The 25,314-nt window shown below is 40.5% G+C and overlaps 1 protein-coding gene across 3 annotated transcripts in view; it reads right to left on the bottom strand.

The window, feature by feature from the left end:
• ankrd13b (ankyrin repeat domain 13B) overlaps positions 1-25,314 on the bottom strand; it is a 302,851-nt gene that overhangs the window by 36,356 nt on the left and 241,181 nt on the right. For 2 of the 3 annotated variants that reach the window (XM_052035428.1, XM_052035430.1), the window contains exons 6-11: positions 20,059-20,248; positions 15,170-15,236; positions 12,912-12,993; positions 11,435-11,521; positions 5,951-6,015; positions 4,143-4,273 (exon numbers count right to left, since the gene is read on the bottom strand). In XM_052035428.1, coding sequence (XP_051891388.1) covers positions 4,143-4,273; positions 5,951-6,015; positions 11,435-11,521; positions 12,912-12,993; positions 15,170-15,236; positions 20,059-20,248 — 622 coding nt within the window. The remainder of the gene's footprint in view (positions 1-4,142; positions 4,274-5,950; positions 6,016-11,434; positions 11,522-12,911; positions 12,994-15,169; positions 15,237-20,058; positions 20,249-25,314) is intronic. The other variant, XM_052035431.1, reaches the window with a different exon arrangement.

The following is a 25,314-nucleotide window of genomic DNA, read 5'->3' as shown; positions in this document are numbered from 1 at the left end:
TGTGTTTGTGCAGCTGCTTGATTCTTCCAATTTTTGAAGGTTTTCTCTTTTAGGACTTGTGGCCACTAATAGATCATCCTGACTGCATAGAAAATACCTCGTTGTATCTTGGGTAGCTTGAAAGATTTTCCATCATACATATGTCATACATTTGCATACACTACACAGTAGAAGCTGATATTGGTGAAAGACTGAACAACTCCTCATCCATGATGACCTCAATTGCCAAAGTTCTCTTTTGTTCTCTGTGTTGCACCAACCTGTTGTCCTCCCAGACCATGCCTCCATATGAAATCTCCTGGTATAATCACAGCCATCCCCATGACCTAGCCCTGGCCTTCCTACCTGTGGCACCTTGATCATTGATGAAGCCATCTGCAATCCCTTTCTTGTATCACTTACTACCAACAGTTGCCTACTCAGTTCCACTTTCTATAGCCTCTCCAACAATGGGAACAGCCTCTTATCCCAAATTATAATCACTGTCTCTGAAGTCTCCAAAGCATCTATCATGGATCCCACTCATTCACATCCACAACAGTGGCCTGTGTTCTGCAGCCTGCAGCAAGGCGACAGCATTCACTGCTGATCTTGAAGAAAACTACCGACACAATATTGCCTGATCTCTGTACCTGGATTGGATTTTTCCCAACATTGGTTATTGACCGATGCCAATAACGATGGAGACATCACTCCAGTTGAGCAGCCAGTCCCACTGGAGAATTTCACAAACAAAATGCAGGAAGTATAATTTTTAACAATCTTTTTAAACACTTTTTTTTACAGAATATGAAATGAATTGAGAAGATCTTCTTCTGACATTTTAGCTTTCACCCTAATCACATCTTTCCAGTTCTGATGAAACGTCATCGACATGAATGTTAACTCCATTTCTGTCCCTACAGATGCTGTTTGATCTGCTGAGCACTTCAGATTATCAACACCTACAACGTTCTGCTTTTGTATTTGATTACAGGACTGCTCACCATTTTAATTGAACTGCAACCAATTCATTAATTGACTGTAGATGCTGGAAATCTTCGTCAATTCATTAAGTAACCCGCATTTTTTTACAAAGTATTAAATAAACACCAAAACTGAAGACAGCAAAGATAAAAATAAGGATCAGATGGAATTTTTTGCTAGGCTAAATTTAGGGTCCATCATTACTTGTTGCTGTTTACAAGAACTTTCTTTAACGTAGGAAATATTCTAGTTTTGAAGGGAATTGTTTAATGCATTGTCTCTTTTATTTTATATTTCATGAAAATAATATTATGAAGTTCAAGCAGGATTTCTTTGAAGATGATTACTCATTTCAGTGAAGTATAAAATATGATGCATCAAGCCAATGTATTTCTACAAAATAAACCAGAAAGTGGTTTCAAGGCAGCCACAAAGCAGAAAGCAGAAATGTAATTAAAAGCAGAGCTAATCTTCCCCGCGGGGAAACAGCTCCTATCATTATGGAAGCACTTGTACGCCTACAAATTAGAGAAAACAGCTAAGCAGGCATTGAGCAGGATTTTATTGAAGTCTGTGAAAGAACTAGGAATGGATTAAAGATGAATGGATTGTAATTCTCAGGGGAAAAAGAACACATCCTAAACACTGAGCACCTGTGATCGACTTCCAAAAAATAAGTTGCATTTATAAATCACCTTTTTTCGATCTGGGACACCTTGCAGCCAATGAAAAGTAGTCACTATTGTACTGCAAAAGACATAGCAGCCAAACTCCGCACAACTAGTTGCCACAAACAGGAATGTGATAATAACCTGGATAATTGCTGCATTACTGGAGGTACTTTCTGATGACATTTTGACCCAAAGCACTGTCTTCCCTCTGCATTGGACATAAAAGATCCCAAGTAATTACTCAAATATTTGCAATATTTATCCCTCAATCAATTTCAGAGAGAAGAGGGAAAACAGTGCTTTGGGTCAAAATCTCATCAGAAAGCACGTCCAATAATGCAGCATTTCTTCAGTACTGCACCAGTCTTGATTTTTTGTACTCAAAGCTCCAGAGTGGAACGTGAATCCACAAAGTTCTGGTTCGGGATAAGGCCTTGAACTAAGTCAAAAAGCAGCAGAGAATTGGCTGATGCAAACATCTCTCTGAGGTCAGGCCACAATGCTAAAACATGGTAAAGCACCACCTTCAGGTTTAAATGAAGTGAGTAGGCTGGGAAGGCAAGGGGAACTGGCAGTACAGCATCAGGAACAAAATCTAAAAAAAATCACTTAGGTAGCTTGTTTCAATAAAAAGCATCAAAGGTTATTTTAACCAGAGTATTTCATCAACATTTGTGTGCATACAAGTTGCTAAGTGATGTATTATTTTCAACTGGAAAATTACAGTCATTGGAGCTAATTTTCAGTTGTATTGCAGATATGAGCAAACTGTCAAACTTGTACGACTGTTGTATTTGATGGAATGTTATATTCCCAAATGAGATAATAAAAATATTCCACTGAAGCTCTAATTTTATAATTAACTCCATTATATTCCAATTGCATTCTTTTATATCCTGTTTCTTCCCCTAGTTTTGTGTGCCTCTGACATTTTTTCTTGTTAAACTTTGTCCTTCATTACATTTCAAAATAATTTAATTGGCCATAAAATGCTTTGGGATGTCCTGAGATCCTAAACAGTTTGTGCAAACTGCAGGCTTCCTTTATTGGTCTGTGCTTCCATCCACCAGAATTCACCAACATTTTGTAGTCCTGTTACCTACATCATATTTTAAGGAAGTATTATGCCTGTAGGTAACAGACATAATACTTCACACACTTATTCCCTGGATCTGGCTCACACTTCAGACTAGTGATTGATCCAGATGCAGTACCATAGGATTCCTGAATAATCAGATGGCAGAATATTGGAGTTTTACTGCAGCTACTTCTGGCTCTGTTGTCTCCATGTATTCCTTCATTTTAAAGGCCCATTATTAGGTCTTCTATCTTCCAAGAAAAAAATCATCTCATTCAATCTTTTTCATTGGCCATAATCTTCAGTATCCATCTATTTTTGCACTTTCTCCACAGTGTTACTGTGTCCATTTTATAGTAGTCAACAAAACATGCACACCATGGCTCAGTGTCCTCTATAAATTTATCACTGCTTTTGAATTCCATACTCGTGAACAAATCCTTTGTAAGTGCCCAAAACTCCTAGTGCAAGGAACTGTCCACAATCAAATGTAGTAGACTGGCACATTCCACAGTGCAGGTCTCTGTGCTGAGGGATGGAGGAAGCTTGCTTAGTACAGTCACCACAAATGGTTTATGCAGAAAGGCCACGGATTAAGGCCTTCTTGTCACTGGGCACTGGGACCGGAACCTGTGTAAAACCCTCTTGGATTTATCACTCATTAAATGGACGAATAAGAAATATTGATGCCATGCTGGTACAATATAAATCTAATTAGCAAATGGAATGATATGCCGTGTGCTGTGAATTGCAACATACAAGTGCCATGTTTGCAAATTTGCAAACTTTATCTTTAAAGCTTATTTTTGGGAGGTAAAATTGTAACTGATCTGTTTGAATGTGAAACCACATTTAATAATGAATTCATTTGCATCGCTGGAGCTTTATTACCCTCTCAGTTTTCTAAGGTGAAGGAGATATTTCCATTTTTTTCTACCGAAGTGCATCTCCTCCTCAAAGTTCATTCGGTACTTAGTCGTTGAAAGTTTTCTAATCGCTGCATGCACTAGGTTACGTTCTTCCTCAATGTTAATTCTATCTACTGATCTGGAATCATAAATGGAATTTGAAATTGAGTAACTTGTTCCAAAATTCGAATCATTAATATAAATTATTAGCAACTGTTGCCCTAGCACTGCTTCTGTGGGTGCCACATTGTTCCCTTTTTCACTTTAATAACCACCTTTTCCCTTGCACTTTGTTTTCTATTTTTAAGCCAACACTCAGGTACTTGTCCTGATTCCACAGGCCTAACCTTCTGTCATGAGCCATTGTGTTACTTTATCGAACATCTCTGGAAAACGAGCTTCTGTGTATCAAGCTGGACGTTTTCCTGTGTTAAAGGTGTTGCATAAACACAAGTTAGCTTTGTTGATCTTATTAAATGCTATGAGGAAGTGCATACATGAAAAGGATTTTCAACTTACTTCTGTGTTTTTGTGGTGAGTTCCATGGGACGTCCAATATCGCGATTTCCCAGTTCAAAGTTTAGGTTGAAGTATTCCTCTGGAGTAATGGATGTTGGATTGGTATTGCTGAATGTCTGAGTAATGAAGGCCTAGATTGCAAAATGATAAACTAAATTGCAGCAGTTCTAACATCTCTCACAGCAAGATTGGATTGAACAGTGATTAAGAGGAGACCTGCTGATGTACAATTCCAAAGTACCATCAGACTAATGTGGAAATTCAAAATTTACATGGAAAAATGGAATTGTAATAAATGCTTTAAAATACCTGTGAAAATCCAAGAGTTCCAGGTAACACAACCAAAACATGATACACAGTTACAGTAGACCAATGAACCTTAGTATCAATGGGTGGAGTCACAGAACATGATTCCAAAATTCAGTGAGGACCCTTGAACTCAGAATCATAGAAAAAGAATTTGACTTTAATTCAATTCCATAAACCTATAGTTGTTCATATTGTCCAATGCAAGTCAGAATGTAGGGAGATTATTTATAGTTCAAGGTGCCCAATTCTACCTGACTTTCTGATCCACTGTACGCTGTTTTTTAAACCTGGTATTCAGCCATTCACAGAAACTTGTACTTATGCTGGTCAATAAAACTTTGATCATTTGGACTAGGGAGGAGAATTTTCACTGGCATTCTCCCAAACGCTCACTGTGGGAGATCAACAGAAATGGCATAAAGACCTGCTTATTTAGGATTCCCACAAAAAGGTGTGAACAGGAGAATCCATAGAGAATTTTATCCCTTTCTGTTGCCACCATTGTCCTACTTACGGAACATAATCAGTCCCCAACTACTGTGCGTTAACAAAACTCAAACCCGGACTTAGTACTGCATCACCTGATGTACATTCCATGATATTAACCTTTATAAAGCTCAATGTTGTCTTACACTGTACATCTCCCCTTTAAATATGAGATTTTTCAATGCAAAAAAATTGCAGTTTTTCCCTCTATTATATATTAGGACTTCTACACAAATTCCTTTAAAGCACGGGTGTTAAGATAAAGGTCAGCTTTACTATTCCATGACAGCAAGCAGATTTTAACTCAGCAGGCAACGTGGTGGTAGAGAAATTAACACTGCTGTCTGCATGGAGTTAGCATGTTCTCCCTCTGACCACGTGTGTTTCTGCTGGGTACTCTGGTTTTCGTTCATGTGCCAAAGTCATGCTGATGCACTGAGCACTGTAAATGACCCCTTTGTATAGATAAGTGGCAAAAGAATCAGAAGTGGTGTCTATGGGTAGGTTAGAGAAAATAAATTACAGGGCTGCAGGGAAATAAGGAGGGGAAATGTGACTAATAGGATTACTTTGCAGGGAGCTAGCATGGATCTGACGGGCCAAATGGTCTCCTTCTAGGCTGAAATAAATAAGCAACACAGTGGTACAGCTGGTAGAGCACAAGCTCCAGCGAGCCAGGTTCGATCCTGACCTCCGGTGCTGTCTGTGTGCAGTTTGCATGTTCTCCCTGGGAACACATGGATTTCCTCCGGAATCTCTGGTTTTCTCCCATATCACAAAGATGTGGGGATTAGTGGGTTAATTTGCCTAGATTGAAGGTGAGTGATAGAATCTGAGGAACTGAGGGGAAAGTGGGGAGATGGGTGTTTCATGGCTGATACAGACATGGTGAGCTGTTTGCATGTTGTATGGCTCTATGACTATGAATTATAAATGAGAGATAAAGGTGTATGGTCTATAAAATATAACAAACACACTAGATGAGGTAAAAGAATAAAGTTTCTAATACGCACCCCATTGTGTGGTCCAACATGTTGCTCTGCAATGCCCAGGAATGACTGGAGAGGAGTTTTACTACCTGCAAAATACAAGCAGTGCTCTTCAGGACTATGTTAAATCTATAACAGCTTATAATGTCTAATCTCTGCATTCAGCATGCAAGCCTGCTGAGTTAGAACCACTTGTACTTAACTCCTCAGGTGCAATTCTTCTGACGAGATTTTCTACTTAAAAAAGCAAGTATGAAAATGATCAGTGAGGAATTGTTTCCACCATTTTAGGAATGGCACTGCGGCCAAGAAATGTGTGTGAAACATTCTGATTCATTGTTTTGAACCTTCAATTTTAGGTGGCCTGTTAATTAAAGTAGCATGGTCAACCTAGTATTGATGCCAATGGCTTGCTCCTTTATTATCCCCAACCAATTTGGTGAATTATCTGGTGAATGGTTTGTTACCAACTTCTAGTATTCATCGTTCTCAAAGTTCAATGGCCTCAGCTGTGTACGAAGGTAACACTGATTACCATACTGCATACCTTTGATAAGCTTTAGCCTCAGTCTAATTGATTAATTATTCAACATGAATTTATGCTGATTTATGCTATTTACTCTGCGGAATTATCAACTGTCAAATTGGTTCATTTCCACATCGTTGCTAATCTTTCAGAAGCAGTGTCACCTCTTAAAATGTCTCCTTGCAGTCAGTTTATAGTTGAAAGCTTGTTTAGCTTGAATGAGTTTGACTGAAAAGTCACCATCTGCCAGATATTCAGTCACATCTGGTTCAACACAACAGCAAGTGAAACCACTTCAGTCCGGCAATCAAAGCCATTGCAACAACAGTCATGTTATATTTACAGGTACAGTCCTTACAATGTACAATAGTCTGCAAGTTAAGGACCAGGGTGTTGCAAAACTTGCCAGTAATTAACTGGATCACGCAGCAATATCATGCATTATGTTTAGGATTGAAATTACAAACAGAGAACGGTAGTTTGGATTGTGATTTTAAAATCACTGGCATCACACATTGGGACTCAGGACTAGTTGACATTGAGCTGGAGGACAAAGAGTAAGTAGACCAGGTGAGCGGACGTAAAATTGCCCTCACTTTATAATCATGCATTCCCTCTTTAGCTTTACACAAAAGTGGCATTTAGTCTTAGTTATCTATACTAGAGTTGTCGCAACTTGAACAGCAGTGAAAGAGAACTAGCTGGAGGAGAGGAGCTTTGTTGCAGGAGAGCCTGGGGAACATAAAAACAACAGCCACATTGCACCATGCTGGGTCGGCAGGTATCATTACATGGCAAGTTTACATAAGCATCTTCCATAATAAATGTTGACACAAAATAGTGACAAGAAAAGTAACAACAGGAAATAAGGTACTGTAGACAGGAAATACATGCAGACTCAAGATTTTTAAGAGAATTATAGATGTGACAAAGTTGAGTGGAAACGCAGTGTTGCGGTATTTATTTCTATTTAATTTTTCATTTTATGGGGAGATTGTGCCCTGTTTAGAGGAAATTGCCACTTTACCCCATCTGTTAATGATACTTTTCATCAAGAGTACTTAAACATAATATCGTTCCCTTGAAACATTAGGATCTTATCAAAGGGTGAGATTCTGACCTCCCCCACTCCATACGTCCAGTTCCTCCCCCCCCCCCCCCCCACCTTCCCCCTTGAGGGTTCAGTGCCAGCTCACCTGGGCAACTCATGGAGTCATAGAGTCATACAGCATGGAAACAGGCCCTTCGGCCCACTGAGTCCACGCCGACCATTAACTACCCATTTACACTAATCCTCCATTAATCTTAAAAGTTGATGTATAAGCCCCTCTCCCCTTTTGGTTCAGTTCCATTTACAATTCCTCGGGTAATGAATGGGCCCTGCCGCTCGCTGCAAGGTCTGGGGTCATTCCTTCTCGGCCTGACCAATGGTAACTTTCTCATCATACAGATGCCAGGTGTTGGCCATCTCTGAACACCTCAGTCATAGAGCCATAAAGCACGGAAACAGGCCCTTCGGCCCGCCATGTCCATGCCGCCCTTGTACTATCTACAATAATCCTATTTATCCGCATCGTTTCTCCCTCGCCCTGCCGGGTCCGCTCCCTCTCCACATTGCCCGTTCCACTTCCAATCCCTGCGGCCGATCACTGTTCCCCCTCCCCTCCGTCCCTCCCTGATCCTGGTTCACCCGACACGGTCCGCCTCCCCTCCGTCCCTCCCTGATCCTGGTTCACCCTAGCGCGGTCCGCCTCCCCTCTGTCCTTCCCTGATCGTGATTCACCCTACACGGTCCGCCTGAGCTCCACCCTGCCAGGTCCCTTCCAGGTCCGCCTGAGCTGCACCGTGTCTCTCAGGTCCGCATGTTCTCCACTCTGCCTTCTCCCTTTCGGGTCCGCCTGAGCTCCACCCTGCCGGGTCCGCATCCAGTTTGCCAGATCTGCTCCAGATCCTCCGGCTGCCTCTGCGCCCTGCACATGGTTCGCTGACGCTTCGTTCTGCCTTCTCAGCCTTTTCCCGCTTCCCCCTTGCCTAACGCGCTGGCTTGTCACCCTGCGCCCCCTCACATTGCCCCGGCCCACCTCCAAGCCCCGCGGCCGATCACTGTCGCGCCGGTTAGTTGCCCTTTTCCTCTCATGCCAGAGTCATTTCAAGAGTCAGCCATGGCCATTGCAATCAGTCCAGCTCTGCCTGAACCTCTGCGCATACATAAACTGTGGTGGCATAGTGGATAAGTCAGTGGACTAACTGTCAGAGCCCTGGATCCAGGGACATGAATTCAAATCCCACCATGGCAGCTGGGAATTTAAATTCAAGTAAGCAAATGAATCTGGAATTTTAAACCAAATTCTAATCTCATAAATGGTAATAGTGAAACTACTGAATTGTTATATAAACCCATACAGTTCACTAAGTTCCTTCAGGGTCTGAAATCTGTTGTCCTTACCCAGTCTGGTTATGTGTGACACCAGATGCACCAGTATGATGGGCTTTTAATTGCCTCCTTATGGGCAACTGGAGATGGAAAATAAATGTGGGATTGCCAATGGTGTCTAACTCGTGAATGAATAAATAAAAACTCATGCATACATGCACTCGCACACATACACCACGTGACAGGAACCAGACTAATGCTCTCTTAGAACAAAAAACAGAGAGCTGAAAGAACCCAGCAGGTCAAGCAGCATTTGTGGAGGCATTTCAGGTTGAGACCCTGCGGCAGGACTAACCTGAAACAACAATATGCACCTCCACGGATGCTGCTTGACCCAATGAGTTCTTCCATCTTCCAGATTCCGGCACCTGCAGTCTCTTATGTCTTAGTACCCTCTTAGTCATAGAGCTAGACAACATAGGAACAGGTGCTTTGGTCTACCAAGTCCATGCTGACCATCAAGCACTCTTTTCGTGTATCCCTACACTAATCCCATTTTTATTCTCACCACATTCCCATCAATTCCTCAAGATTCTACCACTCACTGGGGCAATTTACAGTGCCCAATTAACCTGTCAACCCACACCTCTTTAAGATGTTGGAGGAAACCGGAACACCCAGAAGAAACCCATGTGGTCCCAGGGAGAACTCCACACAGACAGCAGGGGAGGTCAGGATAGAACCCAGGTCAATGGAGCTGTGAAGCAGCAGCTCTTCTAGCTGCACCACTGTGCCTCTCTTGCTTGTTGAGGTCAATTATTATTCGACTCTGTCTCTGATCATAGCACAAACTCTGGTCTTATCTTTATTTGTCATTTCCACACTGAATTTAATATTTACCAACTGAAGATAAATGTCATTGGTGATGCTCACACTGAGAAGCCTATTTTATTTCATTTTTTCCCATTGTCCATCTGACAGCTAATCACTGATTTTCCTACAGCCTTTCACTGGCATTAGCATGGAGTGTAATATGTCTGTGAAGGCTCCGAAGTAAAGTGAGACTCCCTCAGGATATCTCGGTCTGCTTCATTCTAATTTGGATTCAGGCTGCATTGGTGTTACTACATTATCAGCTTCTAACAAAGGCTATGGTCATGGTGCAAGTGAACTCCAGAAAGTGGTTGGGTTTTCCAGTGCAACTGCTCTTCTGAATTCTCCACCCTTGCTCAGGAAGCATCTGATCTCTGATGGTGCATTTTTATTAAGTATACCTCCAAACAGTTTGAGCTAGAGGAACATTTGATGCAGCAAACCTTCCACCCCAGTGACGGAAATGGTGAAATTTATCATGCAGCCTACGCCTGGAATTTCCACAGGGTTTTTGAAGCAGGAGATTGAAAGAATGCTGAGAGAATGTTGTTGAAACAGCTGTAAACATAGTTTTTCAAAGACGCTTGCCAATCTTCTGTTGATAACACAGCGGAAGATTCAGAAAAAGCAACACAAAATGTTCTACTTAATATTGAATTAGAATTTTAGTTGTAATGGCAAAATATTGTCAATTGGTGTTGTGTGTTTGCTATAATGCAGACTATTTTATTCTGAATGGTTGAATTCCATTTTAGTGCAGCTTCAGAGATACTTATGAGCTCTCAATGTTTTGGATTCCCTCAATATCAACCACACCTTAGCAGGCTTTGGTGGTAAGGATCATTCATACTGCATTAAAACTCTCCTGGCAAGAACTTATAATATTTGATGAAAAAAACTGCAAATAGTTTTCCCCAGGTGCATTTGGGTTAAGTTCCTATACTGACATTTGCTCAAAACTCAACAGGCCAACAGTTGACCAATAGCTCAGTCCCAGGAAAGGTCTTATTTAACCCAGTAAAGTAACCAACCTGTATGCACACCATATTGATGAAGCAGCATGTGAAATGTAAACAGTCTGCAGAAAGCAACATGCTACAAAGCATTCCCACTGAAAGGTGTTTAGTAATCTGGAAACACGAATACCAGAGGTGTTGGTTTGTAAATCTCTTTAGCAGTAATGGTTTTGAGGGACATCTTAAAAGTATACTCTGGCAATGTTTTCTTTTTACATTACTTTCCTACTGTATTCATTCAGAGTTGAACTTTGTACCTCTTTTAGATAAAGCAGCCTCTTAGTGAAACCGAATTCTCAGACTGCCAACAGCTCCAGGGAATTCCAGGTTCCCTGGCATATCAACTTTTCATTGTGTTGAAAGAAATCCTAAAATTGTATGAAAGTACAGTGGAAACTCCAAAAGGAGGAATCTTGGAAACTGGCAGATAATTGAAGGACTCCAAATCTGATCTACCACAACCACCTAGCCACAGCAAGGAAAGCAACCACAATATTGCTAACAATAACATGTAGATTAATTCAGTAACAAAAGAAAAGGAAATACAATTAAAGGGCTTGGCAACCTGGTGATGTTTGAAATGAAGCTTTGCTCTATGAAACTTATATCAAATTATTTGCAATGCAGATTAAAAGGAATTATGGAGGTTCCACTGTAATAAACTTAGAGGTCACTGTAAAGAACAGTTGAAAATTTAAACAAATATAAAAACACTTTACTTCTGATCTTCTGGCTGCTCGATGGGATAACTCGTTGGTGCGCCAACAGACTGGACGCTGTTGAAACAGGTTTGTGTCGCCGATGCCCTAGAGGTTGGAACAATTTAAAAAAAACACAATCTGGGGTTGAGAAATGCAAATTGGTGGTGTAGCACCAGCTCGCTGGCCCCCAGATAGCAAACCCTAACAACATCAGCATTTGAAACACTTACGGTGCTAACTTTGAGAAAACTCAAGAGTTGGCACACCTGCCTCAAACCTGGCAGTTTCAAAAAAAAATCTTCCGCTACAAATATTTGGTTCTGGGGTCAGAGATCTATTGCTTCATTAAAACAGAGCCTCTAGCTTCACCCATCTCATGGGTCTAGCTGTAGGAAGCCCAAACAAAGCTATAGGAGAAGGCTAGCCAGACCCTCCTCATAATCATTGCCTGAAGCTTGCCTTTATGGTCGGATATTGTTTCAACTTTATATTAAATATCACAACAATAGGCTCAGAAATGACATGCTTATTGGTTCTTTATGAGCTGGTTCTTTTTTAAAACTTATTATTATTTTTAATTGATTATTATTTTTAAACATTCTTGATCTGGTAATCTGAAGATACTTACTGTCACTAGAAATGAACACATGGCAATTCCTCTCTTTATGACGATACAATAATATTAAGTATCGCTCTCTTTATTCTTCAGGGAGTCCAATCGATTGGTATTACTATGGGGTCAGTCATGTGATACCATTTATTGAGATCTTAAGCCATGAATTTCTTTGCACCTTCCCATGTGATTCACGGCGCTTTGATTATCACAATGTGGCTTGCTTCTTAATACGACAAAATATCTTTCTAACCAGGCCAGCAATTGATTGCACAAGATCTTATCCAACTAGCCACTATCACTTAATAGTTGTCTGCCCATTGTCACTCTTCAATGTTGCATGCTTTATTTATTTCCTTTGTCTGAGTAGTCTCCTATAATACGTGCTTGAGACTGTAACTTTTAGTCTTGTGTATAATTTTATAGTCTTGTAAAGGCTTGAAATTGAATTACGGATTTGAAATATCCTTTTGAGCACCTAATTAGCATATACGAAGTGAAGTCTGTCTACGGAGAGGAAATGTGCAACAGGAATTCCCGGCGTGGCTTGGATATCATCACGTGCATTACCTTTTCATTGGAATGAGAGTTGAATAAGGGGTAGAATGTGAGTGTGCAAAGCCTCGCAAGTCTCCCCACCCCCTCCACCAACAGTTCCCAAATGCAGAAGTTGCTTTATTAACCTACTGGGAAAAGAATTACCTTCTTATGACTGACTTTCACAGAATACCTCTGCTCTTGACTGTATTCTGACTCCATTGAATCCAGTGCTTCAGCCTCTCTTCATTTCTCTTTATCTCAGTGCTGGTGTTATTGAGCTGACACTGTGCTACCTGCTTTCACATACTTGTCATGACAAAGGGAAAGTACTACTTCACTTACCTTTGCTTTTACTCTTGTTCTGGTCTGACAGGTGCTCTGTCCTTGTCCTGGTGACGAGTTCCACATTGGAAGCTCCATAAACCTAGAAAGGTACAGTAGAGTACATGAGTGCACCAACACTCAAACAGGCCAGGGAGCCATGTGGTCTTTGTCAGCATTTCTGCTCCCCACAAGACTCCTCTCACCCTACTTCATCTCACTCTATCTGCATCTCCATCTGCCCTTGTGTATTTTAAAATGCTTCCAGGTTACCTGCCTCAATTACTCCTATTGACAATGCATTCAGACATAACAGTCTTTTGCTAGAAAAGTTTTACCTGAACACGCTACTAGATTATGATTGTTTTGGACATCGCAGAAATGGAAATATCTTTATGTCTATTCCATCAAAGTCTTTCATAATCAAGAAGATCCTATTAGGTCAACACTCCTTTGGAGGAAAGACCACCCCTGCCAAACTGATCAACAACTGATCAAACTAGTATATTATCCCAGTTCTGTCATTAACCACGTGCACCTTTTTTGCTCCTATTCCAATGCCTTGATATCATTTTATAATTTGAAGTCTGGAAGTTTTCAACAGTTCTTTCCCTTTAACTCTGTCCCCTAGAAATTACTTTTATTAGCTTCTGTCATTATTTATAGTGGTTTGTGTGACTGTACCTCAAGATCCCTTTGCTCCTTTACCTCTCCCAGAATCTTACTAAGCATGTGGCCCTACACATTATAAGATAAGAATTTTTTTATAAGATATCTTTATTAGTCACATGTACATTGAAACACACAGTGAAATACATCTTTTGCATAGAGTGTTCTGGGGGCAGCCCCCAAGTGTTGCCACGCTTCCAGCGCCAACATAGCACGCCCACAACTTCCTAACCCGTACGTCTTTGGAATGTGGGAGGAAACCAGAGCACCCGGAGGAAACCCACGCAGAGACGGGGAGAACGTACACCCTCTTTACAGACAGTGGCCGGATTTGAACCCGGGTTTCTGGCACTGTAAAGCGTTACGCTAACTGCAACACTACCGTACCTGCGTAATAAACTCTTAATTTATTACCCAAGTACACATCCAATCAGCAAGCATATTCAAGCCTTCTTGTATTTTGTCACATTTTTCCTTTGTATTAACTCTTTTCCCAATTGTGAATTGTTCTTAATTTTCAATAACCATCATCCCAGATTGAATCCCTATGAAATGGCACTTTCCCATCTATTGCCTATGTCATTAATGTTTACTCTCTGTTTTCTGTTTTGTAGCTAGCCTGCTGCCTTCTTCATTCAGCATTGTGGGCTGAAGGGCCTGTTCCATGCTGTACTGTTCTATGTTCTACTAGGAGGGATTAGTTATGTCGGCACAACATTGTGGGCCGAAGGGCCTGTTCTGTGCTGTGCTGTTCGATGTTCTATTACCAGTACTTGACTCCAGACAGCCAAGCTTCAGCGATAGATCTAGTGTGTTTTGCACTTTATAAGTGATCATACTTAACAATATTGGTTACAAAGGTTATTACATAAACATTTAATTATACTAATTCTGTAAACAAATATTAGAGAAGAAGTACTAACTCCAAAAAGAGGACCACTGTTGTGTTGATTAAGTCCTTCACAAGTAACTGTAGAACTATTGGGTTGAGCTTGGAAGAGGTGGTTACATGGACAATGCAGGCCATGATGATCAAATAATATACAAATAATATCTTCTATGCTGTTCAGGCAAAATGGATGGGTGGGAAGGTAAAGGTTTTTCACCCTCTCTTGAGGTAGGTAGGGGCATTCATTCAGGAGATTTAAAAGTTGAATGGCAGCATTGGATTAATGGTTTCCTTACTCCAAGCTTTTGAGTGTTTTTGTATCATTTTAGCTTCCAATGTGAAGTGAGGAAAATGCAAATGACAATTGGGAAATTTAGTAAGAAATTATAGGTTTAAATCTGCAAAAAAAAAACAGGGCTGTATTTAGTGGGCTGCTGAGTTATTTCAGAATGTTGACAAATCTTTAAACCACCGCTATGCCCAACAGCTCGCGGGAGCTGAAGGGGAGACATCTAGGTGACAAGGCGTTAACAATGGCACAGAGCTTCAATGCACAGGTTAGAAATTTTGGATACAGAGGTGAATGACTTACAGCCTGGGACATTTCCCATCTGTTAAAATAATCCTGCATCTGTGCCTACCCCAATGTATGTTACATAAAGTCCTGTGTATATATAACTCTCTGTAGTCCACAACACTTAATCCTTGAATGTTCCTTTACCTTGGACTCATATCCGTTTATTATTTCAGTCTTCTCACTTCTCCAGCCCAGGATTCCAGATTTATTTCTGAGAAGGGAAAATCAAAGAAGGAAGCTGTAGTGACGTCTTAATTGACACAGTACAATTACTGAACACTTTTAGAACAGATCTATTATTCAGGGCTGTGGAATATGTCATTCAAATGATGTTGCCAATGGTAATTACCCACTTAAAACTGGAGTGACAGACAAATGCTAAGATATCCTCAAGCAAAGTTTCAGGAAGAAAACATCTTTGTTAACCAGTCTTTGACGTTGGTTTACAGTTTAATGTGTATTTTTATGCCCTCTCTGAACAGCAAAGATGTACACATTTTCTTAACTACAGTTGATTTAATTGAGAAGAATCTTCACTTGTCAATAACCTGTTACTGGATTCTCAATGAGTCGGACAACCAAACAGGAAAAACTGTATGAAGTTGAAGTGGCTGGAAGGGATAATGAGGCTATTGGAATATGGATTGATAGGATAAAAGTCTCCTCTGCCAAATGACTGCCTGAATTCTTTATTAATTAATTGGACAATTTCAACTTGGCTCCTGGTGGGTGCATGTACAAATCTTGGTATATCAGCCTTCTTTCTCAAAGATACTATGAAGATAGCTGGTGTGGGTACAGATAAGTCATAATGACGCTGTAGAAGTGTCTCCTCCGATAAGATTAGGACACATTATCGACCTGAATGTATCCACTATTAGTGTTGACATTTCTAAAATGAGGAAAAAATCTTGATTCTCCAGCATATTTATTCTTCGTATTTGTATCAAATGCTTACAGGAAGAATCTCAATCTAAATTCAAACCTCCCATACATTGTTTTTAGACTCCTAGTGGCTTCCATATGCTTATGGAATATGGAAGTATACTTCCACATACCTCCATAGACTTACACTGACATTCACAAACCATATTGTGTTTACTTTGCATCAGCTCTTCTGCAAAGGAATGTCATTAAGAGAGCTTGGTAATTAACCTTCATCATCAGTGGTGTGTTTAAATAATTTATAAATAAATATTCATGCTATGGTGTAATCAAGAATAATTGTAGACTGCAGACCATTCGCTTAAGTTCAGTAAACTCCACCAATTTGCAATTATGTAGTTCTGAAGGATAGCTAAGGTGCCCAAATATAATTATAATAATTGAGAATTAGTACGTGATAGGAGGAGGCCATTCAGCCCATCAAGTCTATACCACCTTTTTTTAAACATAGTTTGATTAGTCCCATTCCCTTGAGCTTTCCTCAAAGCACTGTAACTTGTTTTCCATTCAAGTACTCAGGTAACTTTCAACCTTCTTTCAGGTATTGACTACTCATTGAATGAAAAGTATTACCACGTCACTTTTGGTTCTTTTGCCAGTTATCATAAGCGTATGCTCTCTAGCACAGTGGCACACTTCATGGCAGCAGAAACCCATGTTCAGTCCTGACCTTGGGTACTGTCTGTGTGGAGTTTGCGCATTCTCCCTGTGACTATGTGGGTTTCCTCCCAGTGCTCCCGTTTCCTCCCACATCACAAAGATGTGCAGTTCGGTAGGTTAATTGGCCACTGCAAAGTGCCTCCCAATGTGTAGGTAAATTGTAGAGTCTGGGGGTAGTTGATTAAATGTAGGGAGAATGAGATTAACGTAGGATTAGTGTAAGTGGGTGGTTGATGGTCGGTGTGGACTCGATGGGCTAAAGGGCCTGTTTCTGTGCTGTATTTCTTGTTCTGAACCTACAATCAATGGAATCAATTTATCTTTACTGACGTTATCCAGATCCTTTATAATTTTGAATACCTCCATCAACTCGCCTCTCAACCTTCTTAGCTCTGAGGAGAATAACCCCGGCTTCTCCTATCTAGCCATGCTCCTTAATTAGCAAAAGGATATTCTAACAAATCTTTTCTGTACCCTCTCTAAGGTCTTCACTTCCATCCTAAGGCACAGTGTTCAGAATTAGAAACACATTGCAAATTGTGTCTGAACCATTGTTTTGTCAAGGCTTTTTGTTGATGTGGTCTGATACTTCATTTAGAAACCACAGGATTCCAAATGCATCCTCAACCACTTTCTCAACTGCCCTATCATTTTCAATGATTTAGCAAATACTACCCCATCCCTCCTCCTCCCAGGCCTTGTTCCTGCAACACCTTTAGAATTTTGCCCTCTACATTATATTATCTCTAAATTACATTGAACTGGAACTTAGGAACTTTATGGTCAGTCTGGCTCAATACATTCACCCACTTAACCTTGAATGTCACTATCTAGCTCTTGAATAAATGGTATGAATTTATTTCTGTTTTGGAAGTTAATTGAACCTCTTCCTTTAACTGTTTCCCTTGCAATCATTTTAGTCTTCACACTTGCAGCATTAAAATGCATTTCTGTTTTTTTTTGTGAACTATTTTTCCCTGAACAAAATTACCTAATTTTCAAAAGTAATGTACACGATGAAGCATCATATAAATTGCTTCACCATCCACATCACAAGTCTGACTGGCTAACTAGAGATCAAATATCACTAAGTAACCTAATGTATGCAATACTACCACTATAATTAAGAACATTTGTTAGCTTTTACAGATGCAGACTTGACAATATGCCTGCTATTATTTCTAGAAGTGTGTAAGTAGCTGGCAACTATTGTAATTTGCTGATAAGTATCTTCAAATGAGTTTTGGGGAAAACGAAGAAAAAGCAACAGCTGAAAATTTATACTCTGTGAGACATAGAATTTAGCATCCTGCCAAGTGACTTAAATAGATAGCTGATTAAGATAACACATAAAGTGCTATAGGAATGGCAACAGTAAATTTATAGTACTGTATCTACTATGAAGCCACTAATGAAATGAGTGTGATAAGTAAGGCTATTCTGCAGAATTGGAAGAGGCAGCAGATAATGAGGATCAATTTGTACAAGAAAGAGCAGAAGTGTCTCCTTTGGAAAGGATAGGCTGTAAACCACGCAACCTGAGGCTCTATGATGGGATGTGGCCATTTACTAAGAAATGAATAACAGCAATTCACAGGAGTCATGTACTATGTTACTCCGCAAATCCTGGCAATGAAATATAATGTCTTAAACACTGTATATCAGTTAATTAATTCAGTGAGCCTTTGGCACCGTAAAAATATAAAGTGGATTACACAGGCTTATGGCCAGCAACACAACTGAAGAATAGTGCCTGGGAGGGGAAGTTCACTTAGTTTATGGTGATGTTCGCAGTTTAGAGAATAATCTAACGAGCAAAGAACAGGGAGAGAAAGAAGATTCAGAGATGTTTTACAGATGTGGACTTGAAAATAAGCCTGCTATTATTTCAAGAAATGTGTAAGTAGCTGGCAACTATTGTAGTTTGCTGATGTTGTGAATGAGATTATTTATGTAAAATCAGAAAAAGAAACAATTCAGTTAGGAGAGAACAAAGATAATATAGGAATTGGGAAATTAGGATCATTCCTGGAAAATAGGGGTTAAAATCCTCAGTGAGTCATGATTCATTTGGCCTAACTTTGGTGGATGACCATCTTATTTAAGTCTGTGTCAATCTTCCAACATATTTCCAATGGCCAAGTGGGAAAATTAATGAAGAAATTCCATCTTTAAGGGTCAGGATGAGTTTGGCCATCGATAAAGGAATTTCACAATTGTGAATTGTTAGCGCTCTTCATCTTTTCTCTGCTCAAACATTAATCAAAAAAACCAAACTGCTGGAGGAATTCAGCAGGTCAGACGCCATCTGTGGAAATGTTAGGGGTCAAGACCCTATATTGGTCCTGCATCCCTCCTCAGTCCACCTACCGCCCCTGTCTCTCCCCTCCCCTCCTCTTTATATCAGTTATCTTCCCTTTCCACTCTCAGTCCTGAAACGTCAACTCTCTCTTTGCCCCCACAGACCTGCTGAGTTCCTCTAGCAATTTGATTTTTGCTCCAGATCCCAGCAACTGCAGTCTCCTGTGTATCCTAATAAAAAATAAACTCCTTCATGTACTTCCATGAAGTTGGCTCCTATATTTCATTTGCCTCTTTGTGGTAAGGGCTTTCATGCTTTCTGTTTTTTTTTCCTTAATCACATTTCTGCCCCATGATAATGAGAAAATATGTTTTTTTTAACACGGAAGTAGTCAAAATATGTCCAAGCAGTAAGTTCTCAAATGGGGTCTATTTCAGATGTCGGACTAATAATAGGACCAATATAAATGATCCAACTGCAGAATTTGATACAAACTTTAGATATCGACTTTTAATATTCCATATTTCTCATGACATAGGAGGAGACCATTTGGCCCATTGATCCTAAGCTGGCTCTCAGGGCAATCCCAGTCACCCAATTATCTCCCTGTAACTTGTTCTCTCTAACATGCTCGTTGACTCTCTGATTCTCCTGCTACCCAACTACACAGCAGGGACAAGTTACAGGAGCCAAGTCTCATGTAGGCAGAAACCGCAGCAGCCAGGGAAATCCATGCGGTGAGAGAAGACGCAAGCTCTGCACAGACAACACCTAAAGTCAGGATCCAACACAGTCCCTGAAGCTGTTAAGAAGCAATGCTAACTGCTGTCTCCTTCTTAGAATTCTATACCCAGATTTCAGATCAGAAAACATTATGAGGGATTTCTATTTCAAATATATTAAATTCAAATGCAAAGTTTAGAAGCTTTGTTCAGCTATATCTTTGGTAATACATGAAGTCTACCTTTCTAATCAAGTGACCACCTTTCCTAGTATCTCTTTGCATGCCTCAGTACCAAATTCTGTTTGAATACAGTCCCATAAAACACCCTGGGACTTCTTTAACCATATTAAAAGTGTTATATAAATGCAGTTTTGCTTTCATATGATACAAAGCAACTGTTACCTTTCGAATGAGATGTTCTTGGTATCTAATTGGGTGGTAACGATGGGAGTGGTGAGACGGCTTGCCACTTGCTCTTCTGAGGGCTGCACGGCAGCCAACAGCATGTCATGGTCAAAGTTAGCCAGTGACAGAGTCTCTGAGTAAACCATTTGCCGGTCATGGTCAATCTCCATTACAACTGCGCAGTTATCTAAAGAAAGCAGAAATATCGGATAGTGCCACCTTTTTCATTTAATTAATGCAGGCAAGAAGATCAAAATCTTCAAACTCATAAACTCAAGAGAAATAGAATTGATTTGTGAATTGGTACCATCAGTGCACATGTAATAAATCTTTGCCCAAATTTAATTAAGAAACACATTCATAGCCCCCTCAATATTCCATGGTCTTCAGACCAATATATGCAGTGTTTAGAATTTTAGAAAACTCTATTTAATGTATCCATTCAGTTATTACATAGTTGATATAAGCCTCTCACTGCACCTTCCAAACTGTTAGCTGGGTATCATTTGGTAGAACTCAAGCCACTGAGGCAGAAGGTTGTGGGTTCAAATCCAGAGTGATAAGGCTGAGGGAATGCTGCAGCACCTGAGGTACCAGATTTTTCAAGGACCCTTAAACCAGGGTCCAAACTGTCCCTTAGATGGTGTCAAAGATTATGTGGCTAAGAGCTTGAAGTTTCTGGTGTTCTGGATAATATATATCTCCCAGACGACACTGAAAATAAATGAACCAATATAGTTGCATTGCTATTTGGGGAACCATCCTCTGTGTTTATTGTATTATGCTTAAGGGGATGAAATTATACCGGGGATAGGTAGGAATACAGAGTTGAGGTTACGACCTGAACGGCTGTGATCTTATTGAATAGGGGCAGGCTCAAGAAACCAACTGGCCTACTCCAGCTCCTCGTCTGCATTCACAGGGAAGGCCCGTCAGTGTTTTTACTTTCTTAGAAGATTAAGAAAGCTTGGCATGTCACTGGACACTCTAACAAACTTCTACAGATGTACAATTGAAAGTATCCTGATTGGTTGCATCATGATCTGGTACGGCAAGTCAAATGTGCAGGAATGTACGAAACTACAGAGAGTAGTAGACTCAGCCCAATACATCACGGGCACATCCCTCCCCACCATCAGAAGTACCTACACGAAGCACTGCCCCAAGAAGGCAACATCCATCACCAAAGATCCCCACCATCTGGGCCATGCCATCTTCTCGCAGCTACCATCGGGCAGGAGGTACAGAAACCTTAAGTCCCACACCACCAGGTTCAAGAACAGCTACTTCCCTTCAACCATTTGGTTCTTGAACCAACCTGCACAACCCTAATTACTACCTCAGTATAACAACACTATGACCACTTTGACCACTGTGCACTGCAATGGACTTTGTATTTTTTTGTTGTAATTGTGTTCTTTCTTGTATAATTTTGTTTAATTTATGTTTTTCTTGTGAATGTTGTGTCTCTAATGCTATGTGCCCATAATGCTGATGCAAGGAAGTTTCTCATTGCGCATGTGCACCCATGTACATGTGCATATGACAATAAACTCGACTTTGACTGGATTTGTATATTTGTATGATACCTTGCTGCAAATACAGACTATGTTTCCAAAGAAGTTCATTAGCTGTACCAGGCCCATTAAAGGTGCATGAAAATGTTTTTGTTTGCTCTTCAGTGCCTGGAAAATTAGCACAACATCAGTGCCTACACCTTTAACTCTTCCCATTTTAATGAGGAACCTTGATGTTTTACAGAGCAATTCACAGTATAGATCTGATCCTTGGCAGTGTAGTCCGAGGCCATACAGCCGACAGTGGATGTATACTTGCTGAATCAATTGCTGAAATAAATTTTTAATGGTTGGCAAGTTTGGCTTCAGATCCAAGGCAAGCTAGCAGATAAAGCCTGGCAAATAAGTATGCAAGCAAGGTGGCACAGTAAGTAGAGCCACTACTTCACAGGTCTGGTGATATGGGTTCAATCCTGATCTCCGATGCTGTATCTGTAGAGCTTGCACATTCTCCCTGTGACTGCGTGGGTTTACTCTGGCTGCTCCAATTTCCTCCCATATCCCAAGGACGTGCAGGTTGGCAGGTTAGATGATCATCAGGGATGCCCACCATCAAGGTCATGCCCTCTTCTCAATGCTGCCATCAGGCAGGAGGTACAGGGCCCTGAAGACCCACACCTCAAGGTTCAGCAGCAGCTTCTTCCCCACTGCCGTCAGGTTCTTGAACTGACCTGAAAAACCCCAACACTACCTCGAACTGTATTTCCTTTTCTCTCTCTCAACTTGCACTAGTGTCATTATATTTCTTTTGTCATGTAAGTTATGTATAATTTAAGTTTATGTTTGTCATGTACAGTGCTGCTGCTGCAAAAGGGTAATTTTCATGGCATTTATACCCTGTGTATGTATGCCTATGACAATAAACTTGAACATGAACTTGGCCACAGTAAATTGCCTTGAGAATTTAAGTGAGTGGGAGAATCTGAGGGGAGGTAATGGGAATGTGAGGAAAATAATATTGTATTAGCTAGATGTGGAAAGGACTCCATGTGCTGAAAGACCTGTTTCCTTGCCTTTCTGACACTGATCTATGTGCATAGAATTGATTTTCCCATGTGTTCTATAAGCCTCTGGGAGCTACCCTGGAATGTAAAGTACTGTTTACATAGCTCTGGTCCTCAGTTCATAGGTCATTGTCTTAGATATATTAAGGCAAAAGCAAAATATTACATATGCTAGAAATCTGACATAAAATAGAAAAGTATTTTGTCCCATATAGGACCGAATCTATCTGAGAGCCGACAAGCCGAAATGGTTGCCACAGGAGGACATAGGTTTAAGGTGCTGGGGAGTAGGTATGGAGGAGATGTCACGGGTAAGTTTTTTTACTCAGAGAGTGGTGAGTGGGTGAACTGGGCTGCTGGCAATGGTGGTGGAGGCAGACACGGTAGGGTCTTTTAAGAGACTTTTGGATAGGTACATGGAGCTGAGAAAAATAGAGGGCTATGGGTAAGCCTAGTAATTCCTAAGGTAGGGACATGTTCGGCACAGCTTTGTGGGCCAAAAGGCCTGAATTGTGCTGTAGGTTTTCTATGTTTCTATGTAATCCAATGCCAACCAATTGACATCTCACTCTGCCATTGGACCCTGCTTTATTACCAACAGGATGGTTGGCCACTGAATGGTGACCCTCATTTATTTGACTGGGGGTTTCCAACCCCATGAGAAAAATGGGTGTTAAAGGCCATGATAGCCTTTCTTGGATGAGGCTTTGAGTAAGGTGCCAGAGGCAAATAAAGTATTTGCCTCTCAGAGCTCCCTCTGCTTCCATCCTATGTGGGGGAGGGGGTGTGCTGGGGTGATCACCTTGATCAGACCTCTGTATCCGGGAAAGATAAGCGTGTGGACCACGCAGCAGTGAACCCAGACACTGGGCTGAAACCAGCAAGATTCACTCCAGGGCGTTCCTGATCTGGCACTCTCTTATATCTTTGTATCAGTTATCAAAGTCAAAGTCGAGTTTATTGTCATATACACAAGCACATGTGTGCACAGGTGCAATGAAAAACTTACTTGCAGCAGCATCACAGGCACATAGTATCATATAAGCAGCATCATGTGTTCTAAAGGTTAATATTTCCCTGTAAAGTTGCCAATATAAAGTTGCCTTTATGTGGTCCATTTAAGATAGAAAGGCTAGCCAGTATGACCAGTGCATAAATACGCTAACTTATGATATTGACATCCTAAAGAAAAAACAAACTGCTGGAGGAACTCAGCGGGTCAGGCAGCATCTGTGGAGGGAAATGGACAGTCGACATTTCGGGTCGAGACCCTTCATGTGGACCGGACTATATTGATATCCTAGCTTCTTTCTGCCACCCTTCAATCAAGAATCTGAAACGGTTTTTGTTCTGAACTCAAGCCTTGGCCTTCAATTTAACATGTTGCACACTGATAAAATATTTGGACCACTCAATGGCCAACTTTGCTAAACAATGTCTGCAATTAAAATCTCCCCTTCTCTTTTATTATTTTTTGATCTCCAAGTATTGTTTGATTCTTTGATCCACCTATCACTGCACTGCTCTTCCCTCCCATACATTGGGCTTCCCCTTTTCCTATCTTCAGTCCTGAAGAAGGGTCCTGACCTGAAACATTGACCGCCTGCTTTTCTCCATGGATGGTGCCTGGCCTGCTGAATTCCTCCAGTATCATCGTGTTTTTCAAAGATTAAGTAAGCCTTTTTATTTAAAAGAAGGTCAAATAAAGTAAAGAGTTTAAGAAAGGTAAGTCCAATTCCTGATGATGTAAGGGTTTATCTGACAGCTTGCCTTGGATCTGAAGTTTTACCTAAACAGGACTTTAAAGCCCAGATCATTAATCATGTCAGCTCTTTATCAACCAAACAAATCCTTCAGCATGTGCATACACGTTGACAAAAATCCAATCCACAAAACACATTACAGCATGGGTGAGTAAATTCAATTACTCTGAGCCAAGGTTTCAATGAAAGTGACTAAAAGTTAATAGCATTCGGCATTCCTCAAGGATCGTTCTTTCATTGCTCTGTCCACAAAATCAATTACTGAATAATCAGTGACTCCAGTAATAAAATATGTCGACAAATTGATTTGCCACTTTGAGAACTTAGAAACTGCGGTGCCATTAACAGGCTGTATTGGCTGATCGTCAAGCGATTCAGTGTTGTTCAGTGAATTCTGCTGAGTACAAGCTATTTGGCAGATGAAAAGCAGAACTGAAGATTCAGCCAGGAGAGATGTATTCCAGCAATATTTGACAGACATTTGGCCTCTGTTGCATGGGCTAAACACATAATATAGTAGCATGTGTGCATTGTACTCTGCCTCTAAAACTTGGCTCTGTTACCTTCACTGAAGCCTGTTTTGGAAGTGCTCTACAACATACATACATTACTATATTGCACTTTTAGTGCATTCAACCAAAGGCAAATTTCTACTCCAATATATCAACTGACACACAGTTGAACACAAAAATAAAATCAAAGAACTAAAACCCCTGTTACTGCTAATGTTTAGGAGATTAAATATAACATGGCTCCTGCTTTGACAAATGGTGCTGATACAAGCTCTACTCAAGAGGGAATGGTGTACTGTCATTCTTCAAGATTTCATCTGGTGTTTTGCCCATTGTTTAAATCGAGTCCTATAATCAACTTAGTATTGGTGCCTTCACTTAAACTGTCGCATCATGA

Source organism: Pristis pectinata, chromosome 21 (assembly GCF_009764475.1).
Source record: "Pristis pectinata isolate sPriPec2 chromosome 21, sPriPec2.1.pri, whole genome shotgun sequence".
NCBI classification, from domain to species: Eukaryota; Metazoa; Chordata; class Chondrichthyes; order Rhinopristiformes; family Pristidae; genus Pristis; species Pristis pectinata.
This window is presented reverse-complemented; position numbering and strand designations above follow the sequence as displayed.